Source organism: Apis cerana, linkage group LG1 (assembly GCF_029169275.1).
Source record: "Apis cerana isolate GH-2021 linkage group LG1, AcerK_1.0, whole genome shotgun sequence".
Taxonomy (NCBI): Eukaryota; Metazoa; Arthropoda; class Insecta; order Hymenoptera; family Apidae; genus Apis; species Apis cerana.
In genome coordinates this window covers 22998888-23020800 of record NC_083852.1, presented here as the reverse complement: position 1 = coordinate 23020800, position 21913 = coordinate 22998888, and the positions used below count along the sequence as shown (strand labels likewise).

The following is a 21913-nucleotide window of genomic DNA, read 5'->3' as shown; positions in this document are numbered from 1 at the left end:
CGCGTCCAAGTAATATCTGTCCTCGGAGACGAGCTCACGGTTTCGACTACCATCGGCGAGAAAGCCGATTCAATCGTCGGCCGAGGATCGTCTATGGTGATCGCTCGGCTATTTTTGCACGTGGATAACTTAAAGATTCGCTTTGCGCTCCCTTGAAAATTTATGGTTATGCGCGTTGTTTTTAAGCGTCTCTGCTGATGCATTATCTTTCTATTTCTCTTTAGAAAAACTTTAAATTTTCACGGTATTTCGGGACTTGTATGCGGATAGCGAAATGGGGGGAAAAAAGAAATTTTTTGGAAATTTTTCTAGAATTAATCACGACTTTTGTATATATAAAATTCCGTTCTTCCAAAACAATTTATATTTTTTTTAAGGTCAATGTTAATTTTTACCTTCAGACAATTATTCTTTTTTTCCCTCCATATGATATAAAAACGTTCCACATAAATTGCCTTCGTTTTCAAACCAATAATTCGATGTGCAAGATATACGACAATTTTTTTCCATTCCCGGATACATATAGAGCGTTCTATAAATCTCAGTATTTCTGATAAACGTCGATGGACGTCGTGATATTAAACGTTCGTAGCGCGATGATAATAAAAAATTCTTGGCCGAACAGCGTGCAAAAAAAAAAGGTCGGGGGGGCAATCGATCGATTGGAGAAATTCATAAAGTGAACTGAATTCCTTGTGCAGGATCTACACAGCGTCGATCTCGAGGAATTCAAGCACGGCGGGACCAATATCACTGCCTTTCGATTAGTGGACCCGGAGAAACAGGATATACAAAAAGTCGTGCAAGATTGGATCTACGGGGAGAAGCGTTATAATCGTGAGCTCGATATGGGGCAGAGCTCCAACAAGGTAGGATGAAATATTATATACATGCACGTCGCTTCATATTACCTATTAATTAGACACAGTCGTTGCGATTAACCGTGTTACTGATTTTCGAATATTCCAGGTATATCATATTCCACGCGCCTCCCTCTCGAATTCGCGTTAAAACTAATTTCCATGGTTATTCAATTTTTATCAAATCAGTTTCTATCATTAATTTATTACTTCCTATTATAGTTAAATTATTGAAATATGATGTTAGTAATTATATAAACGATCTCCTCTGTTCGATATAACGTACGTATTACGTCTATTTGAATTTAACGACGATTTAATCTTAATAAATTACATTTGCAGATCCGAGCTTCTTTAATCTCGTACGATTCATCATATAAAATTGAAGAAAGTGTTTGAAAAGTTTCTCATTAGACGTAATCTTATTCCGAACGACATTAATGATTCTTTATGAACAATATTCAACGCATATAGAATCGGATTTCGTTCGTTCTTTTTTCTTTAAACCTTTTAAATTTTAAAAATTCGTTTGAAATACAACAAACTGCAAAAATTCATATTTTCTCCTTATTCAAACACTCCCTTATTAATTTTCGGTTTTATTTTAAGGCGCGATATTACCGATTTTAATTCCCTCTCAAACAGAATTAACAGAAGCGCAGAGATTCGACATTCTCGGGGAGGGGTTTGTTTGTTTTCTCCGCGGAACGGAAGCGCAAAATTTGCACGCGTGCGAACTTAATTAGCGCCGCGACACGTCGTCAACGCGAAGGATTTTAACGGTTACAGGGTTGCGGTGTCGATGTAATTTTCTCGTTAAACGAGCCTACGCGAACTCATCAGGCCCGCCCGTATGCATGCAAATGAGAAGATCGCGAATCGAAACTGCCGCTGCCCGCTTTACACCAAACCTATGTAATATCTCTATAATAACGCTCTAATTTCACATTCTTCGCGCAAACCGCGCTTGACACCAGCATCGATCCTTCTTCGAGACGGGCCACTTGCACCCCCTTCCCTCCTCGCTCACATTTGACCGGGAATAAGTCGATTGGATCTTTCGAATATATATATATATATATTGTAATACGATATTACGCGTTGAAAGGTTGGCGTCGGTTGGGAAATTGAGTTTCTCGTAAAGTGTACAAGGGGATGTTGTACAAGAAGAGTGGAAGTATCGGTAAGATGAAATGACAATTGAATTTTCGAATTCGATTCTTTATCGTCAGAAGAATAAGTGGTAAGAAGACTTTCTTCTCCTCGAGAAATTGCGATAATTCTATCGAGAGCAATTTAACGATTCGTTCTTCGTTTATTTTATTTTATTTTTTCCTTAGTAATGATGAAGAAAAATTTCTTTTTTTTATATAGGCAAAAATGCATATTTAGGAGAATATCATATAGTTTGCCACGTTTCGATAATTTTGTAAAATTTTTATTTCCATATATATTCGACGTATGCGAAATACTTTACGATTGTGAAAAATTAAGGAAAAAGAATAGCGTTTTGCATTTTGTTACTTCTGTGGACCATCGAAATTCCAGTAGCCAATTGTGGTACTCGATTGAGAGTTTCGTTGCGGAAATTGCCTATGCAATTTACCTACTTCCTCTTAGTATGTTCCTCACTCTGCCACATATAAACCCGCTAACGAAATGACATCGAATTACGCGTACGTGTGCGAATGTGTAATATATATATATATACATATACGTATGTACTCATGCGCTTGTACTCCCATTAGATAGCCCCTATTTTCTCTGTTTGCTTCGATTGGTGAAATGCGACGAGGAGAATTACTAAAATCGATCGATGATACAATTGTCCGTGAAAGAATGGTGGCTCCCCTATTCGACATTTTATTTCACATTTTATCGAGAGAATTTTCTACTTCATAAAAAAAAAAAGGAAAAAAAAAATAAAAAACATTTTAAAATTTGTCCTTTATATACATATAAAAGAGGTATTTTACGTTGTTTCATCCGGTGATAAAAATTTCTCTCAAGACAAAACGTAAATAAAAATTTAATAGTTCACACTTATATATCCTCTTTCATCGCTTTCCAATTATAAAAAAAATTTCTTTCTTTTTCTGTTATATAAGTTATACAGTTATATATATATTAAATATAATAAATTATACAGTTACTCCCTCCCATATCCACATCCATATCCGTTTCATTTTCGTCGCAACACATAGGATATTTCTTCTTCCAACTATCAGGCGCGAAACGCAAACAAGTTCCGGATTACGCAGTTAATTGGCGGTTGTTCGGACGAATCGTGAGCCGGCATCACGAAGGCAGATTATATCATTGCGCGCATCTGGCATGAACCGCGGAAAAGTTGAGCAGCGGATTTGGACGTTCGGCATCCCGGTGGGAAGCAACATCTGTCGCGAGCGTTCCACCACCTTAAAAAGGTTAAATTGCATCGGCGCTCTCGCACGTTCTCGCAAACTTCCAAGCCAAACTTTTTTTTTTTTTTGCAACCGACTACTCTAAATACACCGAGGCAGATGCGGATTTGATCTTAACGTTTTTCTTCGAAATCTAATTTCGTTCGCACATCACCTCGAGCATGGCGATTGAAAGAATCAACGACGAAATATCTCGGTATGGTAAGAAGGATATATATTTTTTCTATATAGATTCAATTTTATCCAAATTTAAAAACACAGGGAGCACAAATTTTATCACTTCATATCTATATAAAACTTTATATATATATTTTTCTTCGATTAAAAGATTCGATAACGATCTGACATCTCGCGATCGCGAAACGCAGATACATGTATATTTCTATAGACAAATCCAAAATTATGGAAAAACAAAAATTTCGTATATATATGTATATATCACTCTTTCTTCAATTAGACGAATACCCCGAAGGTATCCCAACTGGGTAGGGAGGGCTCCCTTTGGATAAGGCCGGGCATCGGCGATGGAAACGCGGAAAATAAGATCACACAGGTTCACCTATGAAAGCGCAAACAATTGAACGAGATCACCGGAGCCTGGCTGCTAGTGTGAGAGAGGGGTTAAATAATGGAGGCTCTCTGGAACCGCTGGAAGGCACCCCGGGGGATTCTAAGGTTGCCGAGCTTTATATCTTTTTACCTACGGCCTTTCTGCCTTTTCCTATACCCTCCATTCATTTCTTTCCCCCGTGGAGGCACGCTTGTTTGATCCCTGACCCGTTCATAACGCGAAGAAAACGACCCCCCACGGAAGTCTCTAGTCACCGATGGCCGCGCACTTGAGGATGCCCTTTTTTCTTTCCTTCCTTCCTTCTTTCTTTCTTTCTTTCTTTCTTTCTTTTCCCTTTCTCTTTTTGTTTCCCGTCCAAAACTTCGTTAAAAAAATTCGGCGCCTCGGCAATCGTTTCTTCGAAGAGGACAATCTCGTTTTCGACGAGCGAATCGGGTTTATTCTCTTCTTTCTCGAAAAGGAATCATCCTTTTGTCAACGGGACAGCAGTGGATATCGATTCATGCCACGCACCCGGAAGCCGCGATAAAAAGACCCCACGTCGCGGTCACTTACAAAGACTCCTTCTTCTTATGGGAAAAGGCAATCGAAGGCTGGGTATTCTTCCTCGAAAGAATTTATTACGGGTCGCGTTTAGCAGGATGGAAGAGAAATAGGGTAATTCTTTTGAAGATAGAGATAAGAAATCGTTCTTTCCTCGTGTATACAATCTTCCAAAATCAATTCAATTTTATTATTAATTTTAATTTCTAGCTTTGGACGGATTTTTTTTTTTATAACTAATTTTAATGGAGAGGAGATCCAGTTTCTTTAAATATGGATTTTCCGTACCTTTCCTTTAATCGCACAAGAGGAGAGAAAGAAGATCGATCAACACTCATCGACTCCGCTCGAGAATCGTCGCGATTGAAATTCATCGTTGCGAGAAAAGAGGAAATAATTTGCACCGGCCGACATCTCATCCGTTATTGCTGGGAAGAGGGCCAGGCCACGTTCCCGCCGTGGAAAACTCCGCGAAAAAGGATATTCAAGTGGAAGTCCTCGGACGAACTTGTCTCGGGTTAGAGAGCTACTCTTCATAACTGGACTGATTTATTCATTGAACATTCAAGAAAGTTGCCGCTCCACCCGTGACGAGAGAGAACCAAAGAAGTTTGTATTCTTTCCACGTACAATTAACCCGATTTATCTCGCGAGAAAGATCCTTTCCACGCTGCCTCCGATTTAAAGATCCGCGTTCGAAAAGACGAGAAAAAGGAAGAAAAAGAAAAAGAAGAAGAAGTAAAAGAATGATAATAAGAAGAAAATATAAAAGTAATAAAAACCGTTCTAATTTCACGATTCGAAGAGGATCTCGATCGGCGTGGAGAAACAGGGCGAATGGTTCGGCGAATACGAAATCGCGATTATTGTTCGCTGTAATTCAGTTCAATTACACGGTAACAGAAAGTTGTTACTCGTGAAACTAAGGAGGAGGGGTGAAAATGGATCGAGAGAAGGGAAGAAGAGGATCGGAGATCGTGGATGAAAACGAGCAGCGAAGGTTGCTGCAGCGAGAGAGGAGAGGGTATTAGCGATTCCGCGCGAGTCGCCGGCTAGGCGAGCGCCGACGAGTATGTAAATACGTGCACATGGATGCGGGAAAATTGAGCGGATGTGAGTAAATGATGGTACGTGACCGATCTTAGAGCGTCGAAAGAGGAGAGATCGCGGTTGGAAGGAGCTTGCTTGGTAACCAGTTACGATACTTGGTCTAATAAAAGGAAAACAATTTTCTTTCAGAAAAGTGGAAATTGTTTTCGAAGGTAAACTCGTATATATTTCAACCCTTTCATCGGATGGATAAGACGTCGGGATAAGTCGATTCATCTCGACGAAATAATTGAATAGTCTCGGAAAATTAATTCGCGAGAATTGTTTTTCGCATTGTAATTATTTTCCCAATATGTAATTCAATGAACAGAGAGTCGAGATAAGTATCGTTGAAAATTAATCAGATAGACGCTGTTCGCGCTCGCGATAGTGTTGTTGGTGGTACTCGATGAGTGTGTGTGTAGAATGCTCTTCGACAGATGTCGTAACAAGTGGTATATTTTCTTAACGATAAGTGCATTACAAGTGGGGTACGCGTGTCTGTACGAGAACTGGATCTCTCGTAATGTAGATGATCGTGTCAGATACGTTGTTACAAAGAAACTATCCATTTGTCGTATCCGGCGATCAAAGTATCACGAATCGTTCACAGCGAAGTTTTAATTAGATTTTTCCTTAATTTTTAATGAAGGGTCCTCGCGATATCCTCAAGTTCGAGGAAATCTCTCGAATCAAAGTGGTCAATATCGCATAAAGATTCGATGATAATCAGAGACTGATTATTTCATCCTTCGATTTAAGATCACGTTACATTTCTGCTGGGCTAGGATAGCTTAATATATATAGAGTTTAAACATCAAAGGCAGCCATCTAGTCAGCATCATCCTAGAATTTTTTTATTTGGTTTAATGGGGTTCAGTGACCGTTAATAACGAAAGATTTTCTCCGAATACATGGCAAATAAATCTCGAGGCCACTTATGCTCGCGAACAGAGACGGATCTGGAAAAGTTGATCGGAATTTAGATCGCTCGATCGATAAAAAAGAAGCTGTCAGAGTGACGGCGTAGGCCAACCGATTGAACCGAATGGAATCCGATAATAAGCAATCCGCGTGCATTTCGTGCGTGTATTGTTTCGATAAAAATTCTCGTCCCTTTTTATCGAACAATTCGTGGAAGCTTCCACGCCGGTTAGAACTCGATTCACCTCTCGCTATTCACCGATCGACGGTGTATCGACGCCCGCCAAATTCAATTTGCCCTTCGACTGTTCCGCGAATTTCCTTTATGACCATCGGCTATTGGTCTACCTTTTGTGTAACGTCGATACGACGTTGCTCGCTCGACAAAAGAACTAACCGATGTTCGATGTGCTAACTACACGTTTTAAGCTTCTTTCCATTTCCAATGTTTCGAACATTTTTACATATTGTTATTACATTTATCGTTCAACTTAATCGAGGCTTATTTGACTTCGCGATGTTCCTATAAGTCAAGTTGCTTGTCTTTTAGTCGATGGTGCTCGCAAGACGAGTTATTTAATTTGACGTCGATGTTTAAATTCAAGCAACTCGTTTCTCCAAGCGATACCTAACATGGTGTCAAAGGAAAATAGTAGTAGTTTGTAACAGTGTTTGTGATAATAAAGAAATAGCGAGTGTGTAAAAAGTAATAATATCGAAACAAAACGATCGAATTATTGTAACGAAACGAATTGTCAAAATTAAAATAATACAAATAAAATTGGTCGTTTGTTTTATTTTTTCTCTCAAACGTGTGTCGAATCCCCTTCTGTTTACGATCTATTTGAATTCTGTCTCCTACAAATTATAAATTTCAAATGCAAATGTCGCATCAAATTGCAGTTCAACGGCCAATATTAAATCGATGTCATTACAAATACATAATTTTTAGAAAGTTTCGATTTTCGCGTCTACTCGGATATCGAGGACGCCAATTTAACAAAATCGCATTAATTAAATAGGATCGTGTGCACGTGACAATTGATCAGTGTATCTTGTCGAATTACTGATAAATTAGTACGCGCGTGTTGCTATCGACAATTCTAAGTACAGGCAGGAAATGTCTGTTATTCGTCGTATTTATCCCACGATTCGTGATCATTTTCCATGATAAACGTTCTCATTTGCCGCATTCTACTCACGATTACTCGCATCGAAAGGCAATTAATCCTTGATCGAATGCGCAAAAAAAATTAACAATCGTTTATTTCTAACATTTTTTCGATTTATTCCGAATGAAATATGTTTCTCATTCTTCATAACAATAATAAAAACTGTCGGTTAGTTTTGATTCGAAATTTTTTAACAATAGTATGATTGAACGAGAGAATATTCTCGTTTAGAATGTGCTTTTTTACAATGATGCAGATTTATTAAAGAAACAAATACAAATTTCTGAGACAAAAAGAAGAAGAATACTTTTTATAATTTTAAAATAATCGAATGGTTAAAGAAATTAATATTTATTATGAATTTTTAGTTGTAATTCTACAATAATAGTTGTGAAACTAAGATTTTGTAATCAAATTATTTTAAAAATTAATATTTCGTATTTTATTATATTTATTAATATTTTGTTTCATGTTTACGTGGAGCAGAACAACCTCACCTGCATAAAGGTAAGAACTATTATTTAATATTATGCAGTAGAACCATAAATATAAAAGAAAATAGTATAAATTTTCATAGACATTCCAAGTTAATTATCCGTAAGATTTATTGAAAATTTTTCCTCGGAATTTTCAACTTAAATTAATTTTGCCTTAACTATCAAACGAGCAATCTCGTTGTACATGCGCGCGAAATAGATGTGATTTTCCAGATCTATTATAAAGATAAATGTCTGTAGAATGCTCTCGTAAAATCCTGTGAAAATATTGCCTATATCCGAAACGGAGCGATAACGTGAAGTGGCTTTTTTAATTCACGATTCGAGAAACAATTTAAATGGCTTGGAAACAAAAACGAAAGTTAAACGTTGATAAAGCTTTCGTTACGATCAAATTGAAAAATACTTCCTATCCGATTGTCCATTTTATTTCATCTTTAAGCTATTAAATTATTATATTTTTTTATCGTTTGTTTTCTAGACTGAAACATCGTTAATGTACGACGCTGTGCACCTATTCGCGAAAGCATTGCACGATTTGGATACGTCCCAGCAAATCGACATCAAGCCACTCTCCTGCGAGTCGACCGATACCTGGCCTCACGGATATTCGCTCATCAATTATATGAAAATCGTAAGTATTTAAGCGATATGATACGTGAAAAATCATCAAAAATCACGTAGCATCGCCAAAGCTAAAACGCATCTATGAGAAATAGATTTAACGTGCGCGAGGAATCTTATTTTTCTCTTCAGTTCCATTTGTTCCAAAGGAAAATGGAAGAAAAATCTGTCGCGATATTCCCACGATTGTTCGACGAGAAAGACGTTCAAAGAGAGTCTGCTTTATACGATGTCGCATGTGAAAAGGAGTATAGGGGGAGAAAATTCCATTGGTGCCTTAATTCTATCGCGATATCGTTGGAAAAGATCCAATTGAAAACGAGTGGAACGATGGTCCAGGAAACGATGTTCACGTCACGATGACGTTCCGATGGGAGCCTATGACGTAATTGGCGTAAAGAGAAGAAGAAAAAAGAAATGGTGCAATGGGACGAGGAAATTCTCAGATTAACTTGGTTGCTTTCGAACGTTGCAGCTATTTTTTTTTTTTTTATTTATTTTTTCGCCCGTTTCCCTCCTTTTTCGCGGGCTTTGCTATAACACTCTTCAAACCATCGCATTATTCTCGCGGGGAATAATGAAATCTCGGTAAAATTTTCAAAATTGAAAAACGCAATTTGCGACGAAATCACTTAATTTCGCGAAATTAGAGATAATTTGTCACGCTCAAACCATTTTCGTGTAAATTGAGATTTTCATTCGCCACTTATGACTTATTATCTCGTTTCTCGTATTTTATCGAAATCGGGATTTTTTCAGCGGGGAAAAAAGTGAATATTTAAATTTATAATTGATACGTTAACCGGCTATTCTTTTTTTCTTTTTTATATCTTTTTCACTAAAATTTTTACATTATTCCACGTAATTTAATTATCTTTTTTCGTTTGGATTTACCTCAATCAAAATATATTTCGAAACTAGATATAATATATTCTTTACAATAATAGAAATAATATAAAATTAATTTAACAATAAAAATCGATGCTATTGAAAAATTCTCCCTTGCATAATTATATATATTTTTTCGAGAACCACAAAAAAATATTCGTTCGAATATAAAAAAATCATAAAGATCAATTCTAAAATCAATCACGCCCAAAAACCAAACCGATTCGAACCAAACCGCAATGCAAACATTGGGGGGGAAAAAAGGAGAGAGAGAAAAAAAAAAGAATCTTCCACCAATTTACTCTTTTCTATACCTCATACATATTCACTATTCTATAACACAGTAACCAATGCATTCTCCGTTATCATCCTCGCGATCTGAAACCGGTGAACCGCGACGTCCAACTATTTTCCGAAAAATGCATATCTGCACACCTATCTGACATTAAAACGGAGAATATATATATATATATATATATATATATATATATATATATATATATATACACTGGAACGGTCAACACGTACGATCGAGACATCTTTTTCCCGGGCGAGAAAAAATCTTGGCACGAAATATGCAAAGAGGGATACAAGTCGAGCCGCGTGCGACCGACCTAATTGCACCGCCGCGTAATTAGAGGTTTGTCGGTGGTGGTGGGAACCGTTTCGAAACCGAGCTCATCGCGACAAAAACGTATTCGCGCAAATTGATATGCAATAATTCCGTTCCGTTATCGATAAGTATCTTGCGAATGTTTGCTGCGTTTCTCTATCGATGCGAACGCGGATAGAGAGAGCGAGAGGGAGGGAGAGAGCGATAGAAGAGGAGGGTAGTAGGTTTATCGCGCAGAAGGGGGAAATTAATTTCGCGGAATTGTGGGCATCGATCGACCGTCCCGGTAACGTAATAAGCCATTATAACGATATGTTTAATCGCACTGTCCCTCTCTGCCTGCGAGAGGGATCCTGTGTTTATTAACGAACGCCGCGAATACCGTCGTGTGTAAATGCAAACACGGCGCGGAATTATGGAAAGTGTGCCTTTCCATACTATCCACGCGCCACACTTGGCTCGAGATGTGTATTTGGTAAATTGAGAAACTTATTTGCCCGTGGAAAATATTGGAGAGTGTATCGAGAGGAACGGGGGATGATTGGACCGGTATATGAGTGTATATGTTTAAGGATTAGACGAATAATTAGAAGTTTAATCGAAAGTCCAGTTGATGGAAGAACGGAGAATACTGTGACGACAATTTGTGTCGTTTAATTCCAAGATATTATATCTTCTCTCCATACGTGTAAATTATCATCGATTAATTTGCGACGAATCTTCTTTAATCTTCTTTTAACTTTCATCTGATTCCGGACATCTTGCGTTTATACTCGGATATAGTTGGAATAATTATTATAGTAAAAAAAAGAGGAAGAAGAAATAGTAATTTTGTTATTCTTGGAAAAAGAAAGAGGATTCTCAGTCGTGAATTAAGGAGAATCGCAAGGGTGACACGGACATTTCCCTCCAACTGTTCGCGATTGTTCGTCGAACAATGGAAAGTTACGTTCCGGGTTAAACGAAGCCGTCCTTCCGTTGACAAATTATGGTTGGTGGTTTTGCGACCGTGAATCTATGATGACGTTCGTGACGTCTACGAATCTACTAGGGACACGGTTGGCCGAAGTTCAAATCCTGACCGAGTAACCCGAACTTGTAGAAGGTGAATTGAACCCTCTTGGACGGAAGTGATAGCAAGATTATTAATTGGAAGACGATGATTATTCCTTTCGGAATATTGGAATTTGGTATATCGGAATATTGCAGTATCGAGAATTTAGATTTGAAATTTGACGGACCGTGAAATTACTTCGAAACAACGATTTCGAATGGAAAAAGAGACGTTTTCGAATTTTATTCTTATGAATCAAAATTTATTTCAAGTATATTTTTTAACGACTTACATCTAGTTTCGAAAAAAAAGGAGAACAAATAAAAACGCTCAGAAAATAATAATTAATTGACGTAGCAAATGATCTTTAACGAGCTTACACAGCTATCCGAGTGCATTATTAACTATAATGCAGCACTCTAGGAGTCTGGCCGTTTTGAATATCGTTAATGTTCGCAGCCTAATCGCTTAAAGCATCAGTATCTTAAGCGTAAAGTTCCTGATAGAATAGTTACCACGATTCAGCTTACGAGTGCTTGCCACCAAAACTATTTCGAGATAACGATGGTTAAAGTTTTGCGCCGCTTTGTTGTTGTCTAACAAGCAATTTTAATTGGGAGCGCGATAAAACGAAAATCGAAAACGTTCCTGGCGCGCAAAACCGATTTCTTCTCTACGAATCGAATCGCGTAACGAACCGATATCCTTTTCCGTCCAATTCGAATAATTGCGTATATTTCATTTTCAACGAAATTTTCAACGAAAAAAAGAAAAATAAATAGCGTCAATGTTATGAAATCATGTTATTACATCCAAAATATGAGATTTGAATATGAAATGAACGATGAACCTATATAGAGCGCAATTATTATGCATACACGTATACACGTTCTATGTACTTTTTCGATTGGATTTTTGTTAATTAATTAAGAAGCGTTGTTGTAAAGGAAAATATCGTTTTCAGAATTCTCACATTTTGTATGATATTCTTATAATTAATAGCGTAATGAAACGGAAAAAGTAAAAAATCAAATCGAGCCAATAACGAGTCGCGATCGCAATACCTGTATTTTCCTCTTTTTTTTTTATATTTATTTGCACTAACTAAATTGTCTATTTCCCGTCAGTTTTATTATCGATGAAACGCAATTCACGAAAAACAGAAGCAGAAGTGTTTCGCGTGGGCCGAATATAATAACGCTCGCTCGGATAGAAAAATACTTGTCAACTGTCGCCTCGACACTACCTTCGATATTGCTAATTATACCGCGTGTAACCGAGAACAGGAGCCATTTTCCCGCCCAAAGCGAAGCAGATGCAATTTGCCGGTGAAAATTCGTATCAAAGCTGATCCGGTAATTATGCAGGTAATGGCAACCTCTAGCTAATTTTGTACGGCTGCTTGACTACGCGCTTGAATTTATCGCCGTGCCGCGATTCGATCAGGTTCGGTTACACAACGATTCGCGCGATAATGGGTAATTTGTGCTATTCGTTCAGACATGGATAGGCCGCGTTGGTTGGCTGCGTTTGGCGAAATGTGATCGTAGGTAATTAGACTCGAATTATACAGGATCTGTTATTTTTGGAAGAGTATTCAGCACTGCTTTGTTATTTGAACTGACGATGAGAAACATCGTGTCTTGTTCGAAAATTTGAGATCGGGGGAACGACAGATTTCTTCAGTTTATGAAAGTGAAAAAGGAAAATACGATTGAAATCACGTATAAAGTTTAATCGCGAGGTATGCTTGCGATTCGTTGATTAAATCTAATTTTAGAATTTCACGTTTAATTATACGGAATAGTCAACGTGTGGTTCGTATTGTATTCGTTCGATCAACCTGTCATCTTTATTTTAACGTTTCTAGTTGCTTTACCTCGTAAATATCGAACTGAATATTTGCCTTCGTGGAGTAATAAAATATATACGTCTTAAAAGAAACATAGAGTAAATCTAGTTGACTTTTGGAGAGACTCGAATTGAGAAAAACAGCGTAAAAACTCGCCGTGAAAATAATAATTCTACCAATATCTTTTTTCCCCCCTTTTTTTGTTGAAAGACATAATAAAACGTATAAATACTTTTAGGTTGAAATGACAGGGTTGACAGGGACTATCAAATTCGATCATCAGGGATTCCGATCAGATTTTATTCTCGACATCATCGAGCTGAACAACAAAGAGGGGTTGAAGAAGATAGGGACCTGGAACAGCACGAAGGGAATAAATTTTACGAGGAGTTACAAGGAGGAGTACACTCAAATCGTGGAGAATCTTCAAAATAAGACTTTTATCGTAACGACTATACTGGTGAGTGATACGAAACTTTAAATCCCGAAACACGTCACGTATTAAAATTAGAATTAATAAATTAATTATAAAATAATTATTACGATATGTAATAATTATCCTCGGCTAACACGGAAAACCATAATATTCACATAGAAAATTCGCGCGTGTTAATAATTCCAGAATTAAATATTACAGATGACGTACCAGATTTATTATACGAAAAAAAATTCTCATAAATTTTTTCTCCCGCGCCGCGCGTCGGGGCGCAAAAGAAAAATCTAGGTTACACGTAAATCTAGGAGGCTGGAGTAACATTCTCGTTATCTCGCTATCTTTTAAACCGAGATTTCTACATTCATAGCTAAATTAATTACCCATTCGTTAATTAAAAACTTTATTACTTAGATTCATTCCTCCTAGACGTGTAGATATATGGTAACACCGATATTCTTTCTTCCATAGAATACAAATCCTCGACTCTGCGCTGTCGAGCGACACATTTGAATAAACGCGAATTAACAGAAAAATACATACGCGGTTGGTTTCAGGATTCACGGACAGGAATTCTCAATTTTTCAACCCCCCGACATTTCAGCCTCGTTTCAATCAACTAAAGTAATTTTCCTCCAATCTCCCCTGTTTCTCTCCTCCCCCGTCTGTCTCCTCCGCTTTCCACATCCAGATCGGATTTAGAAAAGAGAAGGAAAAAAATTTTGTTCCCTTCTTCAACGTCCTTCAACGTGCTTCAACGTGGCGGCCGCGTAAATCATTCGCGTATCGTTAAAATCTCGACTATTTGTTTTTCTGGAATGAAAAGGAAACAGGAACAGAGACGAACGAACGCCACCCGGAACCGAGAGTAACTTCCTCTTCCTTTTTCTCTCGCCGCCTTCTCGCCAACTCGTTAGCTTTTTCCTCTTTCTCTCTCTCTCTCTCTCTCTCTTGCCCTCTATTCCTTTCTTCCCCTCTCTCGCTCTCTGCTTGCTCTTGTTCTTGCGAAGACGAAGGAGAAACCGAAAAGAGATACGCGATTTAATTGAAGTTTTCACGATGAGTCGGCCGGTTGGCTTTTACTTATTCCCGGGCTAATTGCGACGATGAGTAATGCAGTACTCGCGAATATATTAAACGGGCAGATGTTCCTTTTAGGGGAAGAGCGTTGGGTTAAAGGAAACGTCGAATTTCACGGTGAGCGATGATAAGGGTGGTCGTTGAGGGTTTAAAGAGGCGAGGAGTTAACCTTTAATTACTGGACTCAGTTTTTGAACCGATTTGGATTTAATAGAAGTTAGAAATCTCAAGTTATACTTCTGTGTAGAGCGCGATAATACGGGAAGATAAATTTCGGACGAATAATTATTTTTAGATTCGATGAAAAAGTGCATGTTTTCTTTTTTTTTTCTTTTTTTCTTTATAAAGGAACGTTTGGGAAAATAAATCACTTGTTCTTTAAATCCTCGTGTTTTTCGAATCGTTGAAACGTTTTCTCATTTTTAAATAATGTGCAACTTGGCCGTTTTAAAATAAGCGTGCTTTATTTACGGCAATATTAATCGGATTTCTCTTCGAACTTAATTAACGGATCGTGTTAATTTGCCTCTTCAAAGTCGCGCTCAAGTTTCGACGCGCTAATAGCGATACTGATTGTCATTAAATCTGCCATTAGATGGCCTAGAGATATTAAAAGCTAACGAGGGCATGATCTTTTTATAGATTTCCCGGAGGAGCGACGGAATCTTGAGAAATTGATGAAATTTAGAAGAAAACTTGCGAGTTACTTACGGGAATAAATGTATAATCTAGCAATTCTAAATATGGAATTATGTCCATTTTTAAAAAGGAAAAGAAGAGTTTCTTGCTCTTTGTTTCACAAAATACAATGCGCCGTCATGAAAATCCGCCGACAATATTAATAAATGAACTTTTACAAACTCCTTCCTAGTTTCGTGAACTTTGGTCACGTTCAAGTTTCCTTTTCCCCTTTCGCGTTGCCAACTTTTTAACCAAGTTTTTTTCGAAAAATCGACGCCACGCCACGCCACGTCCGTCACATCAATTTCCACGAACCTCCACGAATTTCACCGCCGAAATTTCACGCGAGTGGCGGCATGTAGTAGCCTCTCGTGAACACGCGTCAACACGCGGAATTCTAAACCCGCGCATTCGCGTAATCACGCGAATAACTCGGCAATTTTTCAACTCTCCACACAGGTTATCGTTCCATCGATCCTTTTACACGGGGAAAGGAGTTTCGTCGATGCGACAGCTCTTTCAATCGCGAGCAATCAATCGCTCGTGCGATCAATTTCAATCCTTGCTCCTTGTACCGTAAATCTGTATCGACCAGGCATAGAAGGAATCGCTTCACAATTTTTTTATATTCGAAATCTCGTTTTCGAATGCAATTTAAGTTTCTCGACGGGTCTCGTTTCTTTACAAGTTGACAGGCTATTCGCGATGATACTTTGAATTCTCACGATACATGATATCGTGCATGATATTCTACTGCTACTCACTTGCTCGTTATTTGATATTTTCACTCGAGTACTCGATAATGTTTAATCGATCGGTGAAGATAACGAATTTAACTTCGAAAATAAAGTACGAAAAAAAAAATCATTTCACATTTTTAAAGTATTCACGATATTCATCGCCATCCCCGCCTTTCCTCATACGAATATTCGTAACCAATTCTATGTATCGCGCGAGAAACACGATATACACAGCCTGAAAGAGAGAATTCGATTTATTGATTGGCTAGCTCATTACCCCATACAGAGCGCCCCATACTGCATGAGGAAAGTTTCGAGCAACAAGCTGGTCGGAAACGCACAGTTCGAGGGATACAGCGTCGACTTGATTTACGAGATATCGAAGATCCTCGGCTTCAATTACACGTTCCGGCTGGTGCCGGACGAACGTTACGGATCCTACAACAAAAAGACGAAAGAGTGGGACGGTATGATGAAAGAACTGTTGGATCAGAAGGCGGATCTAGCGATCGCGGATCTGACCATCACGTACGATCGGGAACAGGCGGTCGACTTCACCATGCCGTTCATGAATCTGGGTGAGCAGCGATCTGTTTCATCTACGATTCCCTCTTCACCGCCCCCTCTTAAATTGGTTTAACGATCGTGAAATCCTGTATACGCGAAAAAGGGTTGATTGGGTCCCGTGATCCTTTTTTCTTCGTTTGTAAAAAAAATATATATATATCTTCGTCGTACCTTCTCTGGGGAAAGATTCGATTTTTCGTTCGGGAATTATAAAGCAGCGGGAGCACGGAATATTGGATAGTTTCTCGATAAAGTTTTTCTAGAGGATTGATGTATTTTAAAATACAATTTCATTGCTCTGTTTTATTTCTCGTCGCTCGATACCGTCGAATCAAAGCGATTAATAATACAAAAAAATTTTGTCGCAATGGTTCGACAAAAAGATTCGACACGCGGCAAATTATGGAACAGTTGATGGAACAGTTTTGAAAAATTTTTTAATAGAATGTGTTTTAAAATAAAGTCCAACGTGTCACGTGTCATTGAATGCTGTCAAATTGGAGATTAATATGGGAAATTTCGTCAGGGGGGGAGGTTCAAAAATTATTCCCGATATTTTAAAAATTTCATTTCGAGATAAGTTACCCAATAACGTCTAACAAATGATACATCCATACATTTTTCCCACCTCGCGTTCCAATTTCACGATGGATTTACACATACCGTATGAAATTTTCAGGGATCAGCATACTGTATCGTAAGCCTATAAAGCAGCCACCGAATCTCTTCTCATTCCTCAGCCCGCTCAGCCTCGATGTTTGGATTTATATGGCGACAGCTTATCTAGGCGTATCCGTGCTGCTCTTCATACTAGCCAGGCAAGTGAACCTATTTTACAAAAACTCTGATAAAAAATATTCTACCGGCACCGGTGAAATTTCAGATATACGAAAAATCTCTGAGTCTTAGTATGCTTCCATCGTGTATCCGACTTGCGAAATTTGCCAAGTAAAAAAATTTCACACGCGAAACCAACACTCGTTCCTCCACCAAATTAATAATCCATCGAGAAGAAATTTTTTTTAAAGACATCCTCATAATCACAATTTTCACAGAAATCTTTTCTACGAATACTACGTTGTCACGTTCCAAACGAGATCGAGATTCTCTCAAAAAAGAAAAAAAATAAATATCGTAGAGATTTCTGTTAGTCGCTTTTTTTTCTTTTTTTTTTCGTTTAACTTTCGTCGAGTACCTACCTCTCTCGAAGGTAGAGAGAGTCTAATTTCACGGTCGACTGTTCGAGTCGAACACGATAGTCCGGCGACGCGAACAAAAGCAACGTAAGATCAGATACACAAACGAAGGAAGAGAGACATACATACACGTGGATAGTCGTGCATACGTAGTTACACGCGCCGGCTTGTCGCATTCCATCCGACCTCTTTTTCTCCGCTGTCGACGCGGTTAATCTTCATACGTAAATGGCGAACGAATCCCGAATGGAAGATAGATGCGCATCCGATCTGAAAAGGATTCAGACTGTTGTCTAGAGTTGATCAGTTTAGATTCACCCCGTACGAGTGGTACAATCCTCATCCGTGCAACAAAAACCCGGACCATCTGGAGAATCGCTTCAAGCTGCTCAACTGCATGTGGTTCACCATCGGATCCTTAATGCGGCAGGGCTCTGACATTCTGCCCAAGTAAGCCGTTAGATTGGCATCACGGTCGCTTCATCATTTTCCTTTGTTTTTTTTCTTTCTTTCTTTTCCTTTCTCTTCTTTCGTTTGTCTCTTTTTCTCTCTTATTTCAATCGTTCTTCGAACCGTTTCACTTTCGATCATAATCTTCTCTCCAAATTTGTTTATCGTGTCGAGCTTGTGATTTCGTTGTGTACGACAATCCCGAAATTGTCCTCCTCTCCGCCTTCCAGGCGGAGATCTGTCGTCGATCGTGCGCAAATCGTGCATGCAAATCGGTAACCGACGATCCACTTTGGTAACGATTTACTCGTTACGAACGGAACGCACAGCGCCCCGGATCCGCCTTGTCTCGCGAACGACCACGAATGGATGAATTATTCAACGAAACGATTTCGTTGGGGCCGATTTCAGATGTTCCATTGCGAATCGATTGTTTCGGGTTTACGCGATGCTCGAGAGATTGATCGAATCTCGCCGGTGCGTAATATTTTCGTTAAGACGAGAAAATCTTGAAGGTAGATTTTAGAATATTTTAAAGCAGTGTACAGTTACGGTGTAAAACGAAACGAGAAAATAACTTGGCTGCTGACTACGATAAGAAATATAATGCCCGTAATGCGTTAAGAAGTAGAAGTCGAGTAAACTTAAAAGTAAGAAGTCGAAGTAGTGGTGCTAGAATCTCTTTAGAACGGGAAAGTAGGAAGTGGGATGGAAAGTTTTCATTAAACGGGGAAAAAAAATTCCATGTTCTCATTTCTAGGAGATTATATTGCGAAAGGAGATTGTATAGATCGTAGATTGCAAGAAAGTTTGACAATTGTCGCGTAAGTTGTTCGAATACAGTTTCGAATTTAGTCTCTCTTTACAGAACGTGTGCCTTGAATGAATATCGATTAACGAGGCAACGATCTTTAGATTCGTAATTATATTTCTCAAAGAGGACTTAAAAAAGAGAATGGCACGTAAGAAATTCTCTCCAGAAGAGATACATTTCTCCTTTCGATAATATTATTCTGCTAATTGCTCGTGGATTCGCGAATAATATCTACTAATTACTATTAATATTATTTCACGGTAGCGAACTTGAAACGATAAGATAACGAAAAAATACACGCGATATTCTTTGAAGAGGAAAGGAAAGGTAAAACGAGCCAAAAAAGAAGGAGAATAAAAGCGACTTTAACGATTTTTCTCGAAATTTTCTAGCATATTGTCTGTAATTTAAAAGAAGGAAAAAAAAAAAAAAAAAAAAAGAAAAAAAGCAATGGAATCGTTCCAAAAATAGATGATCGAATGGCGAACCGGTGCCGGATGACCGATCGGACGCTTCGAATTTCGGGGTCGCCAGCATCGATTGGGTGCTGCTCGAATGGTATTTCGCGCGCGTGTTGCGATTCTGAGGTCTAATCCTCTCCCTTCTCCTTTCACGTGTGTGCAGGTTCAGCCCCTACGAGTGGGAGAATCCCCATCCGTGCAACGGACAATCCGAGGTCCTCGAGAACGAGTTCACCCTGATGAACTCGCTCTGGTTCACCATAGGCTCGCTCATGCAGCAAGGCTCTGATATAGCGCCGAAGTAAGTGAAACGAAGAAAACACGAAGGAAAACCAGCCTTAGCAACGTAATGTTTATCTCTTTGTATTTACGTGTCGTGTTTACATTCGTTCGATCGATCGTTCCGTTCGATTCGTCGTAGAAACATTATTATTACGAAACTAATGAAAGATTTAAAGAAAATAACGATTCTCGAAACGTAGTTAATCGTTTATAATCGTGCAGGTCGCGCTGGATTGCGAGATTACGAGCTTGAAATAATTTCGAAAATGATATTTAGATTGAGCTGGATCGCGGCACACCCTTCCTGCTCGAAACTCGATCCGAAATTGAAACTCGATTCGGCAACGATCGGGCGCGATCGGGCAAAGAGTTCGGAATTCAGCCGATCGTATTCGATTATTGCCGACTCCGTCCGAAGACAGCCGCTCGCGCTTCTATCTCGTATCGAGTATCGAGCAGAGAACGATTCAGCCCGAATTTACCCGAATTTTTCCGAAGTTCGAAGTACGCGGAACGATTCGCTTCTTTTTAATTCGCAATCGTGGTTCACTTTCCAAGATAATAGAAGTTTAGATGAGATAGGGAAAACGAGATTCGGGGCCGTAGATGCTACCTAACGATATTGTAACGATAGCCTGGATATGCTATATCGTAGGCTTGCTGCAACCGAAATTCTCGAAATTTACCACCGTGCTTTGCTATCATTTTTTTAGTGTTATGTGTCGTCGACAAAAACGATTATCACGACGATGACGGCGACGTTTCGTTTAGTGGAAGTTATTGCTGCTCTGCTCTACGAGTAAAACTGATATTCGCAGAGTAACCCTCTGAAAGAGCTGATAAATTGGTTATCGATCGAGCCACGTATCATTATTTAATCGAAATCGGTGATTCTGGCAACGATTAATATGTTGGCAAAGGAGAAACGGAGCGATGAAATTTTGAATCGATGGATACGTAAAATAGAAATCAGATCGGGATAAATATTTTAGAGCAGCAACAATTTCGTTTCATTCATCATCCAACACTTTCACCGTTCCTTTGGTGAGAGATCATCGTTCGTTGTCTGTATACCTCCTACGATACGGCCCCTATCCTCGAAACGGTTATTGTAGTCTCTCTTTTCTTTTTTTTTCATATTTGCATTTAATTATTGTTATGCATATACTAGAATCGAACAGAAGATTATTTGAAATGCATGAAATCGTTGTAGCTGGTAGAAGCTTGATGTATTTATTTCGTTTCTCGATGTATATTTAGATAAAGTAGATGTTCGTCGAGATACTGGTGTTCAATTTCATCTCGATGACATTATCGAAAACATGATTACAAAATAGGGTAGAGTAAAATCAGTGTCGGCACGTTTGTTTCGGAAGCTGCTCGTGCATATACGTAGCAATACGTATTTCCACCTCACAATCGATCCTTTCAAAAGCGATACTTGGACGAATCACGTTCGGAGAGATCGAGATTCCATCTTGGAGAAAATACACACGGTTGTTTTAAATTCATATCAGAGAAACGCGTTTCCGATTGACCCACGTCTCCGAAGGAAATTTCCGATTGCACCGGCTGAATTCTCGTTTCCCAGGGCCGTGTCAACGCGGATAGTGGCAGGCATGTGGTGGTTCTTCACTTTGATCATGATTTCTTCGTACACTGCCAACTTGGCCGCGTTCCTCACCGTCGAGAGGATGGATTCGCCGATCGAGAGCGCCGAGGATCTTGCAAAGCAGACGAAAATCAAATACGGAGCTCTCAAAGGAGGCAGCACCGCGGCCTTTTTCAGGGTAAGATCGGATGAATAACTCACGAGAGCTTTACGACCACGTAATCGTTTTTTATCAATACGCTGCCGCTCGTGAATATTCCATGTACCAAGTTAATGACGAATTACCGAATTATATTATAGAAAAATGCGTAGAATCGATGGGTTGCGAATTAAAGTTTATATAATTTTAAATAATCGGTACAATATTCCAGGTTAAATGGAATTTGGGTAATTTGGAGCGGCAGTGTTGCTTACGTATACGCTTCCATTTTCATTTAGCAACGAGCGTGCGTACACGTATCGAGGTAGCGCGTTAAGGTGGTGCAAG

The 21913-nt window shown here is 38.8% G+C and overlaps 1 protein-coding gene and 1 long non-coding RNA gene across 6 annotated transcripts in view; one reads left to right on the top strand and one right to left on the bottom strand.

Moving 5' to 3' along the window:
* Nucleotides 1-21913, bottom strand: part of LOC108002049 (uncharacterized) — an 83513-nt gene that overhangs the window by 23212 nt on the left and 38388 nt on the right. The window contains exons 3-4 of one of the 2 annotated variants that reach the window (XR_003698682.2): nucleotides 17937-18077; nucleotides 17275-17439 (exon numbers count right to left, since the gene is read on the bottom strand). The exons of the other annotated variant lie outside the window; for it this stretch is intronic. This is a non-coding gene — a long non-coding RNA (uncharacterized LOC108002049). The remainder of the gene's footprint in view (nucleotides 1-17274; nucleotides 17440-17936; nucleotides 18078-21913) is intronic. 2 annotated transcript variants of the gene reach the window in all.
* The window catches only part of LOC108002046 (glutamate receptor ionotropic, kainate 2), a 191366-nt gene that overhangs the window by 158904 nt on the left and 10549 nt on the right, over nucleotides 1-21913 (top strand). For 2 of the 4 annotated variants that reach the window (XM_017063419.3, XM_062087169.1), the window contains exons 7-14: nucleotides 702-869; nucleotides 8069-8089; nucleotides 8561-8713; nucleotides 13349-13570; nucleotides 16331-16622; nucleotides 17291-17429; nucleotides 18120-18257; nucleotides 21406-21604. In XM_017063419.3, the coding sequence (XP_016918908.2) occupies nucleotides 702-869; nucleotides 8069-8089; nucleotides 8561-8713; nucleotides 13349-13570; nucleotides 16331-16622; nucleotides 17291-17429; nucleotides 18120-18257; nucleotides 21406-21604 (1332 nt within the window). Of the gene's footprint in view, nucleotides 1-701; nucleotides 870-8068; nucleotides 8090-8560; nucleotides 8714-13348; nucleotides 13571-16330; nucleotides 16623-17290; nucleotides 17430-18119; nucleotides 18258-19695; nucleotides 19834-21405; nucleotides 21605-21913 lie in introns of all 4 variants that reach the window. The other 2 variants (XM_062087170.1, XM_062087171.1) reach the window with 1 other exon arrangement.